At 39.5% G+C, this 22556-nt stretch overlaps 1 protein-coding gene across 1 annotated transcript in view; it reads left to right on the top strand.

Annotated features, from left to right (window-relative positions):
- Positions 1 to 22556, top strand: part of triob (trio Rho guanine nucleotide exchange factor b) — a 70127-nt gene that overhangs the window by 26660 nt on the left and 20911 nt on the right. Inside the window, exons 15-36 of the mRNA XM_073485436.1 lie at positions 1703 to 1898; positions 2875 to 3041; positions 5604 to 5723; positions 6680 to 6778; positions 6892 to 6984; positions 7205 to 7354; positions 7491 to 7605; positions 7809 to 7924; positions 9185 to 9307; positions 9704 to 9898; positions 10346 to 10461; positions 11579 to 11645; positions 12013 to 12122; positions 12285 to 12354; positions 12534 to 12623; positions 12901 to 12993; positions 13168 to 13279; positions 13613 to 13803; positions 14208 to 14309; positions 15759 to 15898; positions 16178 to 16277; positions 19208 to 19460. Coding sequence (XP_073341537.1) covers positions 1703 to 1898; positions 2875 to 3041; positions 5604 to 5723; positions 6680 to 6778; positions 6892 to 6984; positions 7205 to 7354; positions 7491 to 7605; positions 7809 to 7924; positions 9185 to 9307; positions 9704 to 9898; positions 10346 to 10461; positions 11579 to 11645; positions 12013 to 12122; positions 12285 to 12354; positions 12534 to 12623; positions 12901 to 12993; positions 13168 to 13279; positions 13613 to 13803; positions 14208 to 14309; positions 15759 to 15898; positions 16178 to 16277; positions 19208 to 19460 — 2818 coding nt within the window. The remainder of the gene's footprint in view (positions 1 to 1702; positions 1899 to 2874; positions 3042 to 5603; positions 5724 to 6679; positions 6779 to 6891; positions 6985 to 7204; positions 7355 to 7490; positions 7606 to 7808; positions 7925 to 9184; positions 9308 to 9703; positions 9899 to 10345; positions 10462 to 11578; positions 11646 to 12012; positions 12123 to 12284; positions 12355 to 12533; positions 12624 to 12900; positions 12994 to 13167; positions 13280 to 13612; positions 13804 to 14207; positions 14310 to 15758; positions 15899 to 16177; positions 16278 to 19207; positions 19461 to 22556) is intronic.

Raw genomic sequence — 22556 nt, 5'->3', positions numbered from 1 at the left:
AAGCTAACCATTTTTTGCAGACCACATTGGCTAATATGTTACATTGCATGACTAAATATAGTAGGTAAATCATAGAAAATATTTAAAACCCTTTTGGTTCTTTATTTGTAGTTTCATTCATTTTTTCTTTTGGAAAGTTTGAAGCTTTCAGTGTTTGCACACACCCAGACTTTCTCTGCACTGGATGCTGGTGTTAGGAGGTAAACATGCAAAAACTGATGAGCTCCACTTCATTGTTATTTGAGTTAGAGAGAAACACAGTGTGCTTCTCAATGAAACAGACCGGAAGAGAGAAATTTCAAGACACAGATAAATGTTTTATTTTGAAGAGTTTATATGGACTCCTAACCGTGGAACTGTATTTACTGAGTATTCACTGTTTGCATTGAATTTGTCCCAACTCTTGGGAGCAGTTGGCAGCTCTTCCCTGCTTTTCCCTAAATGTTCAATATGACAAATAGGCCAAGCATAATCATACACTCAGTCTGTAGTAAATTGCTATTGCTGAAATGTTTCACCATCATTTTGCCAAGTTTTAGCAGTATATGCTCTTGCCGCACTATGAATCAAACCTCTATCTGGAGCGCTCTTGGTGTTCTAACTTGAACAGGATTGTCAGGAGGACTGTAACCCCTCAAAGTCCTGTACAGGTCCACTGACCCCACTTTAAAAAACAAAGTTCTAAGGCACAAGATAGCATACTTTGAATTGAAGAGCACAGCTGCCAAAGCATCTAATTTTCCTTTACATTTATGTGTACGGATAAAATTTTACCACTGTTATGAGCTACTGCAGCATGACATATTCCCACTGCTTGGACGTAACTCCACACACTTCAAATTGACACATTCTTTCCATTTGTATATAGGGTTACAGAACAGCTGAGCATAGGACAGACACGTTCAAACCATTCATGAAACTTCAATGTTTCACCCAGGTCACTAAAGAAGTTGAGAGCTTTAGTGTTGACATTTGATCAGTTTCGTCGTTCATGAATCATGTTACGTCCACAGTAGTGTTAATGTCAATCTTAAAGCTGCAATTCTAGCATTAAGATTTAATTTCACACCATACTGGAAGACCTGAATTTTCCTTGAAAACCTGAATCTCGGCCACAAGTTGACAGGTTAGGTAAATCTAAATGCCTCAGAGCAAAGAGGTGGGTAAATTCTCAAATGAAATGTAGACTAGAAAAAAAGCAACACTGACAGACAGAGCTGGATGGTGCCAGGATCAAGGTGCCCCTGGTATCATGATTCAGTCTGCGTGGGCAGTCAGAGACATGCACTGACATCTCGGTACATCTGCTTTACCAGCCATGCATCACCAGTGTAATATGTTATCCGTTATTATGGCTGTCAGTTTAGAGTGTCTGGTTACAGCCATTAAACTGTCTGGCTTGGTATTCAGAAATTCTCTTAATCATAAAATTATATGGATAATGAAATGACTGTGTGGCTTTGCAGTGCTTTACTTTTTCTATGAATGTTTGTGCTGGTGGAGATAATTGTTGCAAGGTATCTTGTATTGTTAGCAGTGTGTATAATTTCAAATAATCTTTAGCTCCATCCATTTTTCCTTATTAATGTCAAAAAATGGAAGCAAAATAAGTTATTATTTTAATTATTAAAAAGTCATTTTCTCTCATATCATCTGTGAATTAACATTTCTTCTTGTCTCACTCTTTCTGTCCCCTTCTCAGATCATCTCAGACCTGGAGTCATGGAACGAAGAGCTGTCCCAGCAGATGAGTGACTTTGACACAGAGGACCTGACGCTTGCTGAGCAGAGACTACAGCATCATGCAGACAAGGCGCTCACCATGAACAACCTCACCTTTGACGTCATCCACCAGGGACAAGAGCTGCTACAGTATGTCACAGAGGTCCAAGCGTCTGGTGAGTGAGGGAATAGAGATACAGTTGAATGTGTTGGAACTGTACATTCATTTGAATTTAATTTGAAAACAGCAAAGACATGTGGACTACTTTGAGTAATTAAGAGAAAAAGGTAGATGGATGGATATGTTTGGAGTGAATGAGTGAGTGAATAAGTGGAAGATAGCATGTTAAAGAAATTCAGGGAAAGAGGGGAGGTAATGGGAGGCAGATCTGCTCTTACCAGGCAGCCTGTGCCTTTTAATCTGAAGAGTCATGTTCACCATCGGGTTAAACCACTGTTGGGTAACAACACACACGCACACAAACACACAAGTACATGTTTTAGATGACCGGGAATAGCCTCCTCCTCTTCACCTCAGAGATTGTCACATAACAAATCAAGCTCATGTTATGCAAAGTCTGACTCTGCAGTCAGCCAGCTGCACTGCTACAGCTCGCTGCGTGGCTGCCTTAATAATAGAAGATGCACATGAGCTACCTCTGTAACCTGCTTTAGGACAATTATTTACCTTGGCTAGCCTTGTAGCTAGCATTACAACAATGCTGATACAGAATGCAGGATTAAAATGTGAGTACAGATTATGCCAATGCCAAATTTGTCGTATTGGGTTCATGCAGGAGAATGGTTTTCAGACATTATTCTGTTAGCTTCCGTAAGATCAACATTTCACTGTCTGCATGGCTAGCTTTTATTAAAAATGTAAGCTCTGTAACATATGTATAAATAATTTTTAAGATGTAAAATCTGTATCTATCCAGCTGCTCCTATAAGATGCAGGTAAAACAGAGTAAATTCATGAAATACATATTTTATACCTTTCTCTCTACTGCCATGTAGAATCGCTAAAATCCTCTTCATACAATACCCATTTTCTCCTTGTCAGTAACAATAAGTGAATAAAAAGGACATCAATAGTTATAATAAAAGACAAATCGTCACTGGCAACATAATACATTGTCTGTTGTCTTGCAGGTGTGGAGCTGTTATGTGACAGAGATGTGGACATGGCCACACGGGTCCAGGACCTGCTGGAGTTTCTTCATGAAAAGCAGCAGGAGTTGGACCTGGCTGCAGAGCAGCACAGGAGACATCTGGAGCAGTGTGTCCAGTTAAGGCATCTACAGGCTGAAGTAAAACAGGTACGTACTTGAAGAAGAAAAGGACAAGAGAGCATAACAAGGATAGACAATGAGATCGCATTGAAGCAGTGACTAGAGAGTGGAGTGGGATTTTGAAAAGCAAGTGCAAAGACTTTGAAGAGACAAGTTTCAAAAGAGCTTGGGTTTTTTAATTATGAGGAATAATCCCTACATTCAAATCATAAAGAAGAGACAAAACATAAATATTTCATTTATGATAAGCAAAATTTGTGCATAGTTTTCAGACATTTGAAGTGAAAATAGAATTCATACTTTCATTCAGCATATGAATGCTGACGTGCTATAATTCAGAAATAAGTACACCATGGGCTACCTGTGAGGCTGAGTTCAACATGATCTGTGGAAAGCTATTCTGACAATTTATTGCCACAGCATACCATGATGCTACAGCGGAGAGTGTTGAAGGACTAAAAGGCTACAGTATATTTTGTCTGTACATGACCATGGGTAGCTGACTAATCCTGTGCCAACGCTCTCTCCCTCCTCTTTCTTTCTCTATATTTCTCGCTGTATCTCTATCTGTCTGTGTGTGTCTCTCTGACTTTGGGGAATAGTCAGAGCAATGCAGTGTTATTGTATGTTCAGCCAATGTTTGGAAATTCAAGGCAAAAGAAGACAAATGGGCCAGACAGAATCTGACTTGATATGGAGGGAAAGAGCTCAGGTTATTGTTGTGTCAGTAAAGTGCACATCTACTTGCACTTCTCTCCCAATATTCATCCAATACCTGAATACAATCACAGAAAGAAAATTGTTTGAGATTTTGAAATGCAGCCACTGATATTTCAAAGCAAAACATAAAACAAAGATGAAGCCAATTTTCATAACTAGGCCTGTTATCATCGTGATGCAGTCAAATAACAACAGGCTTTATGTTTCAACTTGCGCTTGAATGAATAAAAAATTGAACAAAAGTGTTGGCAGACATGAAACTGAGACTAAAATAACCTAAATTATACCCTGAGAGTATTGCAGCAAAACATTTTAGAAGATGAACTACCATCGCATTGATCGAACAGACCTGACAGTATGATGATAGTGTTACGTCAGTGTGATGTTTATGTTGTTGTTTAGTCATCTACCCACAGAGAGGCAGCTATGGACTGATTGAGAAATCTTTATGTGTCTATGTAGCTGATACTGATTTATAAATCAGAATTGTTTTAAGCTGCAGTTTTTAAGCTTTTAAACTGTACAATTTACTTTTTAACATGGATTTATTTAAATTACTGAAACGCTGTTAAACTAAATTTGAAACAACCATAATCTGGTAATTGTAGCCTGTATATTCCTGCTACTGATATATAAATATCCCAGCCTTTCAGTCCTGGCCAAAGAATACTACACAACAGTTAACCTGTTTCTTTTCTTTTTTTTTCAGATGTCCCAAACGAATAGGGATTATGACTAGAGCAAGAGTTATAACAGATATAAACACTGTCAAAGTACTATAACATTGTGTCAACTTGGTGATGTATCATGAAATAAAGGAATATATTATGTCACTCTACCTGTTTTTCATACCTTACAGGTGAATCATACATGTAGTCATTATTGCTGATATTGCTGCTGTTTGTTCGTGCATTAGAGTTACGTCACATGGACGTGCAGCTCCTCTGATATCCAGCAGCAAACACGCATACCTGTCCTGCCTCGGGACATTGCAAGTGCAGTGGAAACACAGGCCCTGTTATAGTTGCTGAAAAACAGGAGTCAGAGTTGTGTTGCATCATCACTTTTATAGCCAAGATCCAGTTGCAGCTCTGCCCATCACCCACACAGCAGGTGTGCTTTGCTGAGTCAGAGAGAGGTGTTCTGTCAGACTGTGTTTAGCATACCCTCTGGCTAGAACTAGGCCAACAAAACTATGAGCAAATGGGATTTTGTGCACATCTAGGAGCATGTGTGTGAGGCAGTGTGTGTGGTAGTTGAAGTGATTATGTACAAAGGGCTAAGTAAAGGATAGAGTAGGCAGGTAGGGAAATGTGGTCAAAGTGGAGTTTGAAGTCAAGGAATTTAAGCATGAACAGAGAGAGAATGCAAGGGTGTACAGAGGTGTCAGGGTTAGAGAAACAATGGAAATAAAACATGAGAAGAGGAAGATAAAAGGGAGAGGTTGGTGCACACGGAGAGAGAATGTTGAAAAGCTGCTGGAAGAAGGAGAAAAGAAAATAGAACAGAGGATATTGGGAACAGCTTACAGCTGATTTTTTAAAGTATTTTTTGGCCTTTTCATGGCTTTATTTGATAGGACAGCTTGAGATATGACGATCAGGAAAATGGGATCAGAGTGAGGAGAAAGGGGGATGACAAGCAGCAAGGGGCCACAGGTCATACTTTAACCCTGGGCCACAGCAGTGAGGACACGGTCTCTGTGCATGGGGCTCAAGCTCTACCAACTGAGTTACTGTTGCGCCCCTTGCAGCTGATTTGTAAAGTTTTTTCAAGATGTTTTTTTAGCGTAGGTAGTGCAAATAATTTCAGTCCATTTGAAAATACAGAGTGAATAATAACAAAATGATTTGTGTCTGTTTGTTTTAGGTGCTGGGTTGGATCCGTAATGGTGAATCCATGCTGAACGCCGGTCTGATCACAGCCAGTTCGTTACAAGAAGCTGAACAACTGCAGAAAGAACATGAGCAATTCCAACATGCAATAGAGGTAAAATTCAGAAAAAATCCAACATAATTTGTTGCAATTCTTATTCAATTTTTTCCTCTTCTTCCTTTTAATCATGTTTGTCTCAATTCATCTCCTCATGCCCCATTCTTCATCACCCCATTTCCCACTTTTGTATCTCCTTTGCCCTGTTCAACCTTATGCCTTTCTAAAACTCTTCTCGGGTTCATACATGTATCCACCGCCTCCCTGTCTCATCACAAGTCACGCATGAAATGGAATTATGAATAACTAATATCTCTACCTCTCTTTTTCTTCTCTCTCTGCTTATCTTTCTTCTTTATTTCCTTTCTCCTTTTACCACTGATTATGCAGGGTGCCTTTCCTTTGAACTCTGTCGAGCCTGGCTCATTTTAATTCAGGCCTGTACCTGACCTACTTCTCCAGAGCTCACATATACGCACACACACAAAGATGCACACTCAGAAGAAGCTGTGTTTATGATTATTGCTTATGTGAGACTTGAATTTTAATACGCATGCCATAACTGTAGTCCCTGAAACCCACAATGAGTCCTGTGTGGTAAGAAAATAGCAACTGATATGGGAATGTCCTCGTTGATCGTACCCTGTAGGTGCTGCAGACATTACCAAAGGTTGCAGGAAATCCTTCACTCTTCCTTCGTCTCCTTCTGCTTTCCCTCCCTCTACTGCTCTGAGTCAGTAAGGAGAAGAAAAAAATCACAAGATACTTTCTTTTTTTTACCTCCCTATCTCATTTCCTCCCCAGAATGCTCACTCCAGGACAGTCTTTTATGACACAGCCATAATCACATACAACTTTTATTTATTTAGCCTCTCCTCCACCCTCCACCAAACTGCCCTGCAGGGCCAACAAGAAGCTGGGGTCCTATTTTCAAAGCAATGGCTGTGATATAGAGGTTCATATAACTCTTGAATCTCATGTTGTTTTTTATCTCACCCTCACCCCGCATTCAGAAAACCCATCAAAGTGCACTGCAGGTACAGCAGAAGGCTGAGGCCCTACTCCAGGCAAACCACTACGACATGGATATGATCAGGGACTGTGCAGAAAAGGTATCCATCTCTTACAATTTCATACATCTCATCAGGAGAGCATGAATAATAACAGCGGTGGCAGGATTTTAAAGGTGCTTGTTGTAAACTGATTTGTTTTGTGTGACTTGAAGGTGGCAGACCACTGGCAGCAGCTGATGCTGAAGATGGAAGACAGACTCAAGCTGGTTAACGCTTCTGTTGCCTTCTACAAAACCTCTGAACAGGTACTTTTGAGTGTGTCAGATAATCAGGCAAAGGAGGATTATGGAAGGACACTGTCCCTTGTCAATGTACCTGCAAAGTGTCTGCCTGCAGTCTCAGAGTATCATTAAAAGAATGCTCTCCAGGATGTATAGTCTCACAGGTTGCATGTGTGTCTTGAGCAGTAGAAGACCAGTGTTGCATCGTACAGTGGTTTTATATACTGTTTCATCTATGTCTCAGGTGTGCAGTGTGTTAGAAAGCCTGGAGCAGGAGTATAAGAGAGAAGAAGACTGGTGTGGCGGTGCTGATAAGCTGGGCCCGAACAGTGAGTCAGACCATGTCACTCCTATGATCAGCAAACATCTGGAGCAGAAAGAGGCCTTCCTCAAGGTGAGACAAAAAGAAAGAAAAGATGTATCATATCACTTGTTTTTAGGTTGATTTCTAAGATAATTTCTATATTAGTCAGAAAGATATTACTATTGAGCCTGTATGTGACATCTGTTCTCATTCTGCACACTTACAGGCCTGTACATTAGCCCGGCGTAATGCTGACGTCTTCTTGAAGTACCTGCACAGGAACAGTGTCAATATGCCTGGCATGTTGTCCCATGTCAAAGCTCCAGAGACTCAGGTCAAGAGTAAGTAGACAACTCAGCAGTCACATTCATCTCTTCTGCATCTTATCATTGCAAAGATCTTTATCAATTTGTATATTTAACTTTTTCTATCTGCAGTTTCTTAATTCATTCACTGAATTATAAATTCAGGTTTTCAATCTGTTCTTGTATAATGCTGATGCACAGAAAGACAGCATTTTTTAATGCTTGTGTTATTCCATCAGATATCTTGAATGAGTTGCTGCAGAGAGAGAACAGAGTGCTCCACTTCTGGACCATGAGGAAGCGGAGGCTGGACCAGTGCCAGCAATATGTTGTGTTTGAACGCAGCGCAAAACAGGTGTGTTCTTGTGAAGGTGTGCATACTGGATGTTTATGTGGCCACTAGCTGGGCATAGCGTATTGGTGCATTGTTTCATCAGTTGTCATCCTCCTCCGTATTAGATGATCGGCTCTTGCTTGCATTGGAATCAAATCAGCAAGTTGGTTTGTCTCAGTTTGCGTACAGCTGCAACTTCCATTTTACTCTGTTTTTAAGTCAAGCAGTCTGTGTTTTCTTAGTAATGATACATTTCAAATATACTGGAAATGATGTAATCCTGCAGACATTTGCAACAATGACAGTCATAAGGACGGCTATCATTATGTGGCCCACTAAATTTAAGCACCATGTTTATTACAGAGCATTGCCAAACATAAGTCTCCAACCACTCATTTTAAGCCCTCGGGCTGGACCAAAATTTCAGCCTCTGGGACCTCTTGTTGTAAAGTTTTTCTATGTTTTAAAAGAACAAGAGATCAATAACACTCAATATTTCTTGATCAAACCTGGCTCAGAACAGCCATCGTTCAAAGATACAAGGACTGATGAGATGGACAGAGTTTGTTTTCAGTAGCAGCCAAGATATCTGCCCACTTTACAGACTGAGTTGCTTAATTCAAACATGACTGCTTGAAACTTTTAATTTTCAATAAGCCAAAGAAAGTTAGAACCCATGGCATTTAAGCTCTAAACTCTTATCTTCATGTACCGGGTCTAATGCTGTTTGAATACAAGACAATTTGCTCCCTCTTGTGGTGTTTTGATGGCAGGGCCCAGGCACAGAGCAATGGCCAATAAAATCAGATGACATCATAGATGTTTCTAGGACATGGCTATTCTAGGGCGATCCAGGTTTTATCCCCAGGGCCCAAATGCTTTCTGGTTTCACAGTTTGACTGGACCAGTTCTGCCACTTCTGGTTATAAAGTACAAAGATAGAAAAAATGAAACTAAATAGGACCTTTGGAAATTGAATGCTAAAAATGTATGAAGAAGTTAAATTTTTGATCAGTGGTAGCAGATTGTATATGCATGGTATACTGATAATATGTGTCATAAATATCTTTTTCCTTTATCATATTGTTGTTTCTCAAATTAAATAGATGTCAACCTTCCTAATCCTAAATCCTAATCTACTCTTTCCTCAAGGTTAACTGTACAATGGACAATAGTATACATATCAAACCGATTTGGATAATTAATAGAGACTGTGTCAAACTGTGTAACTGAAATCCCTGCAGTGTGAACGTACTCACTTGTGATTGGATGTTTCCTCAGGCCCTGGAGTGGATCCATGACACTGGGGAGTTTTACCTGTCCACACACACATCGACCGGCTCCAGCATTCATCACACACAGGAGCTGCTAAAAGAGCACGAAGACTTCCAGATCACAGCAAAGGTGCGTGTGGGTTTAAGTTTATTTGTCAATCTTTTACTGTGTAAAACAAGGTGGGGAGGATAGAAACTGTATATTTTTTGTGCCTGTTGCTCTCCTTTTTGTTTTGTGTGTATGTTTGCACAGTCCTGCACTCTGCTGTGAGGCCCATTCCCAGGGCAGTGTATTGTCCTCTTTTCTCATTGCCGTGTTACTGTTATTGTGTTGGAGAACAAGCTATTGTGTCCATCAAGCAAACACAATGATTCCTAACTCTCTCTCTCTCTCTCTCTCACTCACTCTCTCTTTCTCTCTCTCTCTTATCTACCTTTCCTCCACCGGCACTGCCTCTCTGCGGCCACCTCTCTTCTCTCTCTCTCTCTATCTCTATCCCCTCCCTAAATGTCTATCTATTGACAGCAAACCAAAGAGCGGGTAAAGCTGTTGATCCAGCTGGCGGATGGGTTTTGTGACAAGGGCCACGCCCATGCCCTGGAGATAAAGAAATGGGTGTCCTCAGTGGACAAGCGCTACAGGGACTTCTCTCTCCGCATGGACAAATACCGAACCTGCCTGGAAACGGCGCTTGGCATTTCTTCCGACTCCAACAAGGCTGTGAGTGCGCACCATTGATAAAACTCAAAGAAGAGACAGATATAACCTGTATTCTTCCTTGTGTGTTTTGAAACTCCATTCATATGCTCAATTCTAAAAGCTCAGGTTGATGCTGTATAATAAAAAAAACATATAAAGCTACAGGTGTTGATATGTCTGGCACAGGTTATAGTGATAAGAATAGAACCTCTGTCTTTAGTCTTTCTAGTGCAAGTTTATGACAAAGTCATGTTTTATGTGCTGAATTTAATCGTATAAACTTGTCCTGGCTTCCATGTTATTGTAGTTTGAAATGTAGGAGCTTTCACCAGAAGGTCAGATGTTGTTGGTTTACTGCATGTTCCTATTTAAACTCCATCTCCCAACAGTTACTTATAACAGAGAGAGAAAGCAAATACATCATGCATTGGTGTGTTGACTGGTGAATGACCACCACGTCCTTTTCAGAGTAAAGAGCTGCAACTGGACATCATCCCTGCCAGTGCTCCAGGGTCAGAGGTTAAGCTGAGGGATGCTGCCCATGAACTGAATGAGGAGAAGAGGAAGTCAGCACGAAGGAAAGAGTAAGTGCAGCAGCCATTTTCCTGGAATACTCTCCACTGATCACCACCTGATGGTCAGCATCACAAGAAAACTGCCTGCATGAATAATTCAATAATTTCCTACAAACATATTAAAACATATTAGTTTTGTGAGTCCCATTTAAGATTGTATAGCGGCAGCTAGGCTTTCATTTCAAATTGTTAGTGTTAGTAATAATGTGCAGTGTAATGTCAGATTACCCAGAGAACATGAGCACATCACAGTGAAAGCTGAAATCTTTGAATCCAATCAAGTGTGTAAAGAAATGGAGATGGAATTTATGGTGCATGTGAGAGGATGCAGAGCAGTAATATGTCTTATGAGCATTTATCACAAAATGTTCACAGTGTTCCTGATGCTGTACAGAATGTCTGTGGTAATTGGTTTTAAATGGTTTATGGGGGAAATACATACAGAAGGGGGGCCATGGACAGCCTGCAAATTACAGTACATATGTTCACAAGCCATAAGTGAGCCATAAGGGGGTTGTAATGCATTCACAAACATTAACAAAGCTATGTTTTTCTTAACTATGCCTAGAAGAATGTCATAATAGAGAAGTTGTTTCAGAGCACTAAATGTCTACAGTGCTGCCACCTACTGTAACAGGAGACTATCTGTGACTGTAGGTCAAAACATGATATCCAGTAGCTTTGTACTGTGAACTAAATATTTTGTCAGGTAACAAGTAGACACTTTCCTGTCATGTGGATTGACTTATTTAACTAATAACATGCTGACATTACAAAGTTTGTGTTAATTAAAAGAACTGAGTAGAGTAGCAGAACTGAGAAGGCCAGTTTTTGTAGTCTGTGTACAAATTGATATTGAGCATGTGTTGATAGCTTGATTATCACATCATCCTGTATATGTATGTATAACACTTACAGTACCACAGTAGTTACAAATAATGTCGAAACAGTAGAGTGGAGTACAATTTGTATTCTTTTACATGCTTAATGTTTTGGTTTTGCAATGTATCACCGTATAGTTTTAAGTCTTCCTCACAGGTTGACTACACTTGGTCTATATTTGGTGAACTACAGCATCTGACAATGCTCATCAGTGTCTCTATTCTCAATGTGCATCTCCTTTTAGATTTATAATGGCTGAGCTGATTCAGACAGAGAAAGCCTACGTCAGAGACCTGCGGGAGTGTATGGATGTAAGTATTCTAATGAAGAATGAGCTACTTGTTTACCTTAAATAAAGATACCCTTTTCCTGATATGAATGACTCTTTTTTGCCACTGCTGTGATTTTTTTTAAAATGCTGCCTTCTAAGTTTTATTATATTGTATTGTAATGTGTGAACATTCTGCTTTTTCTCTTTTGAAACGGTTATATTTAAATTTTCCAGTAGCACTTTTTCGCTGTACTTTAACTTTAGATATTTCTGTGGGTTGTTCACAAAACAAGTAAATGATTATATTGAAATATTTAATGTCATGATCAAATGCTCCTACATCAGACGAGTTGACACAAAGATGTTTCATAGGTTTCTTGATTAATTATGCTCTGGTTTTTGTGCAGACGTACCTGTGGGAGATGACCAGCGGTGTGGAGGAGATTCCTCCCGGTATTGTCAACAAGGAACACATCATCTTTGGGAACATGCAGGACCTCTACGAGTTCCATCACAAGTCAGTAGAGCAGTGATCAGCTAATCATCAGCTAATTTAGTTTAAAATGATACAATTACTGTAATACGGAAATCCTTCTATCCTTCAGGAGCAGATAATATACAAAATGTGTTTCTCGGCTTCTGAGTGCTCCTCTTTTGAATCCTTTCTGTCTCTGTACAGTATCTTCCTGAAGGAGTTGGAGAAGTATGAGCAGCTTCCAGAGGATGTTGGCCATTGTTTTGTGACTTGGGTAAGAGATTTACAAGTATTTGTGTTCCTGAGTTGTTTTTATGCCTTAACACCTGAAAAATGTACCAGGATTATTACTTTTTTTTCTGTTTTGATCAGCATTTTGAGTAGATCAATATTAAATATAATGAGTTTTAGTATTTCTTGTGAGTAAACACTGGTGTTGTTCCTACTGCTCAGGCTGATAAGTTCCAGATGTATGTGAACTACTGTAAGAACAAGCCGGACTCCACCCAGCTCATCCTGGAACATGCTGGACCCTACTTTGATGTAAGTCCCTACCATTACTGCCTGATGTATAATGACTTATGATATTAGTGTTAGAGTTTTTTGGGTTTTTTTTTTACATTTTGTAATACATACATGCTTCTTGGGCTAAATAAACATTCAGGGAGCAGAGATAGAGAATTTTCTTGTGGTATATAACATCCACTCTTGAAAATATTTGGTCTGACACCGACAAGATGTGTTTGTACATTACATGAGTTAGAATAATAAAGAACTTGGCTTCTGTATAATATTATTTGTTTTCTCTTTTGATTTACAGGAAATCCAACAAAGACATCGCCTTGCCAACTCCATCTCCTCTTACCTGATCAAACCAGTCCAGAGAATCACTAAATACCAGCTCCTTCTCAAGGTACAGCAAGTCTTTCAATAAATAATAAAAGGTAGCATATCAGGTTTGGGATTATTTAATTTTTCGGGGCAAAAATGTATAAGAATGTATAAAAATTAAAAAAATTGTATAAAGTGTTCTTTACTTCTTCATTTGAACGCTACTTATGTCTCTCTCTGTGTTCTTCTGCTTTAGGAGTTGTTGACATGCTGTGAGGAGGGTAAAGGAGAGATCAAGGATGGTCTGGAAGTGATGCTAAGTGTCCCCAAGAGAGCCAATGATGCCATGCACCTCTCTATGCTGGATGGTGGGTTTACACAAATACACACACGGACACACACGGACACACACGGACACAAACCCTCACAAACACGCACACCTCTCCAATTCATGGAATTGATTTTTGATAGCCTGCTGCTAGCTGAATGTGTTCCGAGGATCTGATGATTCCCCTTAATCTAACATTCACTGCTTCATTGATTTTGTGAATGAAATGATGTCACTCACTTTCAATTCATTCAACACAAATTATTCAATAAAATTTTCCTCCGTTTGCCCACACACGTGTGTTTGAACATACTGTATACACCTGCAAACACACAGAAATAGCTCTTTTCCTTCTCTCCTTTCACTATCTCAGGGTTTGATGGGAACATTGACTCCCAGGGAGAGCTGATACTCCAGGAGTCCTTCCAGGTCTGGGATCCCAAGACTCTGATCCGGAAGGGTCGTGACCGCCACCTCTTCCTCTTCGAGATGTCCCTGGTCTTCAGCAAAGAAGTCAAAGACTCCAATGGGCGCAGCAAGTACCTGTACAAGAGCAAGCTATTTGTAAGTAATGTTTATTGTGGGTTTTGTCTACTAATTAAGACAGCGGAGAAGTCAATTATGATCTACTAGGGATATCTTTGGATGATGCTAGGAAGGTATGGATGCATTCCTTAGTAATCTTGAAAGTACAAAATAACACATGACAACAGCAGTGCAGTTTTTATTATGTTATGTTAATTCCTGTGCATTGATTGCCTAACTAAATACAGCTTGTGTTGCTTATATTATCCAACTCATCTTGGGTCATATCAGGTTTTGTTGTGTCAAATCAAAATTTTTAAATGTAGATTGAAGCTGCAGCCAGCCTAAGGCTGTGTGAATTTTAGACTTGGTTTGGTTCAGGATTGCATAATTTTTTGCTCATATATCATGTGGATTTGCTGACATGTTATTCAACCCCTCAGACGTCGGAGCTTGGAGTGACAGAACATGTGGAGGGAGATCCTTGTAAGTTTGCCCTGTGGGTGGGCAGGACCCCGACCTCAGACAACAAGATCGTCCTCAAGGTATCAAGATGGTGATTTAAATGGAGGAGATAAAGGGGCAATGTATGGTCTCTGAATTCATATTAATTAAGAATCTTTTTCCTCTCTCAATATTTTATGATAGTATCAGATATAAGTTGTCAAGTTAGAACTGAGAACCAAAATATTTTTGTTTCATAAGGAATTGCAGTTCCACTTCCGGCACTGTACTGAGTGTAAATTCATTGATTCTCCATCTGCAGGAGTGGTCAAGTTGTTCACACATAAGGCAGAAGAGTCACTCCATATCTGCAATCCACCCCCATTCAATCCTACATCCCCTCTGTTCAGCCAAGAAAGTTCACTCCCTGTAGGGGGTTGGAGTGTTACTTTCTGCTTCTTATTCACTCATCACACAGAAACATTTAGCGTAGCAGTTGACGGGTCAAAACTCACAAGCAACTTGGTAGTTCTCGCACAGTGAGTCAGAAGCAATGTTTTATGCAGGGTGTGTGTGTAGATACAGTATGTGTTTGTTTTTGAGACTTACAGAGAGAAAGACTGAAACTGGTGAATTCCCGGTATGTGTTACATTGTGTGTATGTGCACAGCTATTTGTTTTATTGCATAACCTGTGATGACCATCCTAATCGTGTCTTATGTAACACGGCGTCACAGCAGCCTTGGTGCTGCTCGTTGCTAAGTGAAGGAGAAGATACAAACGAGGGTAGTCATATGCACAACACGGCGTTACATTAGCTGACTGACGTAAATAAATGAGGCATACGACAAATGTCTATATTTCTCTCTGTGGAACCTAAGTGGAGTTTAAGAGACAGTATTGTCGTCATTTCACATTGTGTCTGAATATGGACGTGTGACTCAAGTACAAGATTGCAGGGATCGAAGCACTCTTGTGGGACTAGACACAACTATATAATTGCTAAATTAAACCGGATGCTGTGTTATGGGTCAACAATTCATTCGTTCATGCTAAGTGAACAAGGCAACTGCTTTCGTTTATATCAGCTGTTCACATCTCTTGTTGCTGATTTAATGTCTGTGTGTGTATGTGAAAAAGCAGGAAATGAACCTGGCTACACCACTGACAAAACCGTAGTACAAGGTTCAGATTAATATATTAAGGTGTGTGAGGTGCAGTGAGGGCATTTGGAATGGAGATCAGGGCTGAAACTCTTTTAAATGGCTTTTAAAAATCCAGTTTTTTTAATTGCTATTTGGTGATTTCAACTGTTTTTTTGATGTTTTAGTCTGTAACTCTCTTTTGGGTTTCTTAGATGTTTAGTTATTATAGCTTTTAGTTTATTTCATTCTGTTTGTGTTTTTCATGTGTCATGTTTTTATCATAAAGTACTGTAGTACTGTAGTGTTTTGAAAGGTGCTTCATAAATTATTTCTTTTACTATATTATTACATACTAGATCCTATGAATCTGACCTTTATCTGACCCAATCATGCATCGTATCCCAGGCTTCAAGTATCGAGAACAAGCAGGACTGGATCAAACACATTAGGGAGGTCATCCAGGAGCGAACTGTGCACCTGCGTGGAGCTCTGAAGGAGCCAATCCACATCCCTAAAGCCACCACAACTAAACATAAAGGCAGACGGTAAGCTAACGTGTATTAATGAGTTTACATGTTAATGTACATGGTCGCTATGTATGTATATGCCACAAATATTTGAGAAAAAATACAGTAGTATGTTTTAAAACTGTTTCCATTAGTTTTCTAATAATGACCTTTAAAACTGCAGTTGTGCACAGAAGAAAAAAAAAGTGACTTTCCAGAGGGGAAAGAACATCTAAATAACCAACATTTCCAGTAAAATGTAATTATTTTTAATGATAGTAATAATGAAATTACTGTTATATTAATGTATGCCTGCAGGGATGGAGAGGAGCTGGACAGCCAGGGAGACGCCAGCAGCCAACCTGATACCATCTCCATCGCCTCACGCACATCCCAGAACACACTGGACAGTGATAAGGTTGGAACACCCCCATTCAAAAATACACTCACATTACCTTAAGGCATATACTACTTCACATGTACTAAATTGAAAACGGTACAAAGACAAAATATATAATATTTTACCTCATCAACGTCATTGATTTTTTCAAAATATATGCTTATTCTGACTTTGATGCCAGCAACTTGTTTCAAACAAGTAGGGACAGGGGCAACACAAGACTGGAAAAGATGTGAAATGCTCAGAAAACACCTCTTTGAACATTCCACAGGTTTATTGATAATAGTTGATAATGTCATGACTGGGTATGACAGGAGCATCCTCGAAAGGCTCACTCTTTCATAAGCAAGGATAGGGCGAGGTTCAAAACTTGTGAAACGCATGATTGTATAAAGGATATTACTACATGGGCTCAGAAAAACTTAGTTAAACTGTTGTTGGTAAACACAGTTTGTTTGGAAATTATTGCATTCTGTTTGTGTTTACGTTTTACACAGCTTCCAGACTTTTTTTGGAATCAGGGTTGTATCAGAGAGCACTTTGGAAATACACAAAATATTTCCCCTCACATGTCACACTATTCAGTTAATTCAGTCAGTATGTAGCCTCTCTGTCATTGGTCCATGATGCTGTCACACAGTGACATGATCGTCGGAAGCTGCAGACTGGTTAGTTGCAGGCAACTCTTCGTAAGTTGTTTCCTGTGAAAGTGTTTCCTTGTGTGAGAAGGAAGAAACAGTCCATCTGACAGAGCTTTATAGCAGTGTGTGTTTGTATGTGTGCAACCATGTGTGTGTTTGATTTTGTGTGTGTGTGCATGTGAGAGAGAGGATCTAACCTCACTGCATACAGGCACTGCCGTGGTTATATCTGGTAATAGCACCACAGAAGGCTTATCCTCCTACGCTCAGTATGAGCAACTGTAAAGCTAACACACACACAGATACCAGCACACATAGATAGAAAATATGTCCATACTTTTAAGTCATACCAATTATAAACTGTGGCATTGGACTCCTACATGAGGTCATTATTTTCACACTTTAATTGGACTCTCCCCAGCTCGGCCACATACATTTAAATAAAGAAAATTAGATTAGTGTGTTCACTGTCGCTGTTTAGTTAACTGTTAGCACAAAAAGCTCAGCTCTGTGGGTGTTTCATGTAACATAATACTCGATTGAAAAGGTGAGCAGGTGAGCAGCGTGTGTGTGCTCATGAATTAATTAGTCATTGTTCCCTCAGTTAAGGACACACTCCCATGCATGAGCATTCAAAACACACGTGCAAAATATAAATGTTGGGTCTCAGTCTCACTTTTTGAATGCCCCTCTCTATCTCCCTCTCTGTGAGGGCTCTCTGTGAGACCTCTCATTCAAGAGGCAGTGACAGTGGTGTGTTTGTTTTAGTGTGTGTGTGTGCCGTTGTTCCTGTGTGTGTGTCTCTCTGCTTTAGTGACTGACTTGTGTGTCAGCAGCTTCAGCCTCCCACGCTCTCTTCACAGAGGATGCTCGTCTGTATGCCAGACAGGAGAGCACAGTTTTAGGTCCTCACAGCTATCGATCTAACACTTTGCTTCGAACAGAGAAATATTCGGCAAAACATTTTATTTTTTCTTTGTGAATTTTTTTTTTTTTTTTTGATGAATGGACATTAGTAAGCTAAATTGTTTATTTGTTTAAAGACAAGGATGGATTAACTGCTCCGCTCTGAGGAAGAGACACACAACAGGGAATCTTTTAAACTTCAATAGCCTGATTGTAAGCACCCACAGAGGAGCGCTGTTGAAGGCAGCAACTTGTTCTCTAGCCATTGGATGTTCTAATGGATCAGGGCTTTAATTATCTGGAGCTGTTTTTCCTAGCGGAAATATTCAATAAAAAGTTAAATACTTCTACTTACCAGACAACTTTGCTTATCGAGTGAGCATCCTTTTATTGTGATTTAAGACAACTTAAGAGGATTGCTGAAGAAATCAGGCTGCTGTAGAGTTTTCTTAAATCTTTTGGACTTCTCGCGCAATGAGGGAGTGGAAAACAATGGAGAGGCTGGAGGACAGAAGCTCAAATCCCATTTCTCAGCTCCTCAGCTCTCTGGCGTTACCACACTACCAACGGGTATGTTGCAAATGTGCTTTGCGGTATTTCAGGGGAAAAAACAATGATGACATTTACACATTCTTGAAATGATTAATGAATCCATTTCAGTGGTAAAGGACATGAGCAACATGCAGTGTTCAATTTAAGCAGCTTTAAACCTTTAAAAGCATGAAATGTGTGAATGATTGTCTAATGGGTATGTGGCTGACAAGATGCAAACTTGAAAACATCAAATTGCATTAGATCTCTATCTCTAGCTATTTGTGACATAAATTTGCATTTTTGTATCCAAGAAAGCCAATTAACTTTAACAATGTCTCAGACAATCATAAATTGTATGCTTTTATATTTCATATTTTTACAGTAACATAATTTGTGCACCCTCTGGTTTACTGCTACTCTACATCTTTCACCTGTGAGCACAGAGCACTTCTGTTAATGCATTAATCGCAACAAGCAGCTGCACTTTCAGTCACGTGCAGCTCTGAAAGTCCTTTGAGAATAGCCAGTGAACAAGATGACTAATTCAACCTTGTTCCACCTGTATCTAATATTGTCTTTCTTTTCTTAGGCACTCAGATGATCAGAGTCAGATCGTCATTGTGACGTTTTGTTCAGTTATGCTAGAATGAGTCACCAATCATAATTACATGTGCATGTTTTCTTTACAATGCTGATGGAGCGCCTGTGCTGTTAGCAAAGGATTTTGCAGAATATTTGATTTTTTTTTCACAGTGTGCCAAGGAGACTGTTTTCATTCTTTGTAGTCATGTGAACAGTAGAAATTAGACAAACAAATAAGAGAAAACATCAGTAGGGGTTTTCACTCCTGTCCTACTTCCATTTCAGCTCTCCGGTGGCTGTGAGTTGACAGTGGTGATCCATGACTTTGTGGCCAGTAATGGAGGCAGCAGTGGGGAGCTGACGGTGCGCCGAGGCCAGACTGTGGAGGTTCTGGAACGACTCCACGACAAGCCGGACTGGTGCCTGGTGCGGACCACAGACCGCTGTCCAGCCCAGGAGGGCATCGTACCCTGCTCCATGCTCTGTATTGCTCACTCCAGGTCCTCTATGGAGATGGAGGGGCTCTTCAACCACAAAGGTAGGAGCAGACTGTTCACTTGGATAACCATCCACCCTGGCTGGTGGACTGGAAGTTATTTTCTCAAATTGAAGCAAATCCAGACACTTCAGAAAGCTAATTGGAGGCATTTAATATTTGGAAACAGTAAAAGTGGGCAGCAGAATCTTGTTATCTCACCCAACAACTGCTTGTCACATCCATGCACATGTCGACTCTTGAAACATTAGGGAAAGCTAATTGGGTGTATTTCTTGTTTACAAACATAGCATTGGTGACTTGCAAAGCCTCCACTTCTCACCAAACAGCTGCTCGGGGAAGTACGTACATGTATTTCTAGGTGTTGCTATGCAACTGTGGAAAGCCCACTTAAAGCGCAGCTTTCTTTTAATTATGTTAAAATAATGTCAACCTTTGGATTCCCAGCACTGTTAACATTCACAGATGTTATTACTGTCAGAAACCCCTATTTTGCCTTAAACACGCAGCAGCATGCTCCTCCATATTAACAAACGTAAAATGTTAAAAGGCCTGTTGAGGGTTCAGTCCTGGAAAATATGATGTCAGAATCTGCATCTGTTGTTGTGCCCAAAGGGTCTTATTAAGACGAGTCATTAACATGGTTCCCATGGTTATATCCACTGTGTGTGTGTATGTGTTTTAATATCACACCAGCTCTGGTTACAGTAACAGAATTATTGTTAAATCATATCCTGCTAGAAAATTGATTTACATGTTATCATAATCACCTACAGATTGTTAGAAAAGTGTGAACTTTTCTACATAAATAGACACAAACATTATACATTCATTAGTCTGATTTTAATTCAGAGATATTTTGAAACAAAAATAACTGTGTATAAGTCAGTTCAGGACAGCATGAATTACATGACAACATATATGATTAACATTACAATATTCCCCACAAGTGAATAATGATAAAGGGTCTGTTAGTACGAAAGCCAAGAATGGTCTTGCTTGTAATTGATTTTTTTAATGCAGTTATCTCAAGATCACAAGTTAATCATTTTGTTTTCTCAAGGAAAACAAAAGGCAGATTTCTTGAGATAACGGGCTAATTTATGACAAAAAACAACTTCATAAGATTGATAGGAGTGGACCATGACATACACAGACTGCTGTGTGGGGTGAGTAAGGGAGTTTTAAAGCAAACCATACAAACTTTTTCTGAACTTTACCATTTCTTGGAAGAATGTTCTCCCAAGTGGTTTGATATGAATATGGCAATATGGTTAATTACTTTACTTTACATTCACTTACTAATTGATAGGTTTATCCACAATGGTCAACTTAAAGCTGTTGTGTTACTGTCCAGTAGGCCTCAACCTAAAGATTTCTTATTGGCATAGGGGAGCTGCAAAAGAAACTGCTCAGATTGGAGGGTGTTTGAATGGTACAATAAAGTATGTATATAAATAAGTAAGATTAAAGTAGAAGAAGTTCAATCCGATGTGTTGTAGTCCTTGATCTGACGTTTTCAGCTCTAATCAGTTGCCAGAATTGTCAAAATGTCTTTCATGGCCCTGTTGAAAAATATAAGTTATAACAGGATATAACCTTTTGTTTTCTCATGATAACAGATTGATTATCTCATTATCTGAAGCGAAACAAAGCTTATTTTGTTGATAATAAAGTCGCTAACTTGTGATCTCGAGGTCCCCAATATAAAAATGTTTTTTTGATAATGCATTGCAGTGCATGCTTGATCATGTTGGCAGTTTCATGTGAACTCCATGCCATGCTTTTTTACTCCTATCATTAAAAGTCAACCTGGGGCTAAAATCAAATACCACTGCTAAGTATTTGGTTTGAGTTCTCTGCCAGAGTGGGTGATTCAGGTGGCTTCAAGGTTTTGGTTTCTGCATCCAGTTGGTGTGGATCATGTCAGGCCTCACTGCTATTCGGTTTCTTATTGTTATGAACTGCCGTTGGATCTGCTACTGTAATGGTGACTAATTCCTTCATTGTTTTCATCTCTGAGCATCAGTTGATGCATGATGCAATGATAATTGCTCGCCTACTGTTTGACATCTCACTGAGCCCGGCCAGTGAGGGCTAATTGCAGATTTCAAGATATTCTATCTCATGTCTGCACCTGGACCATGAAAGGCATTTGTGTTGATATCGTCTCAAATTCTACTTAGATAGACAAATATATACTGTGTTTACCATATTTGCCTGTGCGAATATGGTATTTCTTTTGACAGATATTACAATAACAATTAGTGGGTAATTTGCATATTCACTGAAAAGACTGTAAAATCATGATAATGTGACGTTTGTTGTGGTCTGTACCAAACAATAATTTTCTCTTACATCTGGAGAACAAGATTTTTAGACCAAATCATCTCTGCAGCACTGCAGTACTTCTTTTATGTTTTTTGTTGTTTTTTTTGTCACACCTTTATCGAAAAAAATTCGGCTCCTGCAATTTGGATATTGATTTTGAACAGGATAATATTTTAATCAATTGTTCAGCCCCATTAATTATATATGTATAAACACTTCTAAATCATAATCTCGCACCCCATATATAGAGGCTGTGTCCTGGCTGCAGCAGCCCAGGGTTCGAGTTTGACCTGTGGCCCTTTGCTTTATGTCATCCCCATCTCTCTCATCCCATTTCCTGTCATATCTCAAGCCATCAAAAGGCCAAAAAAAACAATGGGAAAGAAAAAGAAATCATAATCCTTCCAATGCTGAATGACTAAAAGAATAGACATAGCTAAAAGCAGAGAATAAGAGGAAAACAGTCTTTTTTACACAGACGTGACCCTCATTTGACATTTGAGTTACGAGCTGCTGTCATCACGGCTTGTGCCGTTCCCTCTTTAATCTGGAAGAGTGGGTGAGAGCTGCTTGTTTCTATGGTAATATAGCATACAAATATTTTGTTGGCAGCCTCTTTTGTAGTCAGTATGAGGAAGATCTGTATTCGTATTCAAAATTATAGGCTGCTTGTACTGTACAGAAACTCGCAACTTTGGAATGAGCTGAATGATTTACTAGTGCAGAACAGGAAGAAGGGTAGAATTTCCCAGCTACTTATTTATTTTACGCTTTTAGCTTCAGCTTTACTGTTTCTCATCTCTGTTT

Source organism: Pagrus major, chromosome 17, assembly GCF_040436345.1.
Source record: "Pagrus major chromosome 17, Pma_NU_1.0".
In the NCBI taxonomy this organism is placed as follows: Eukaryota; Metazoa; Chordata; class Actinopteri; order Spariformes; family Sparidae; genus Pagrus; species Pagrus major.
Note: the sequence above shows the minus strand (reverse complement) of the source record. Positions and strands in the feature narration are given on the sequence as shown.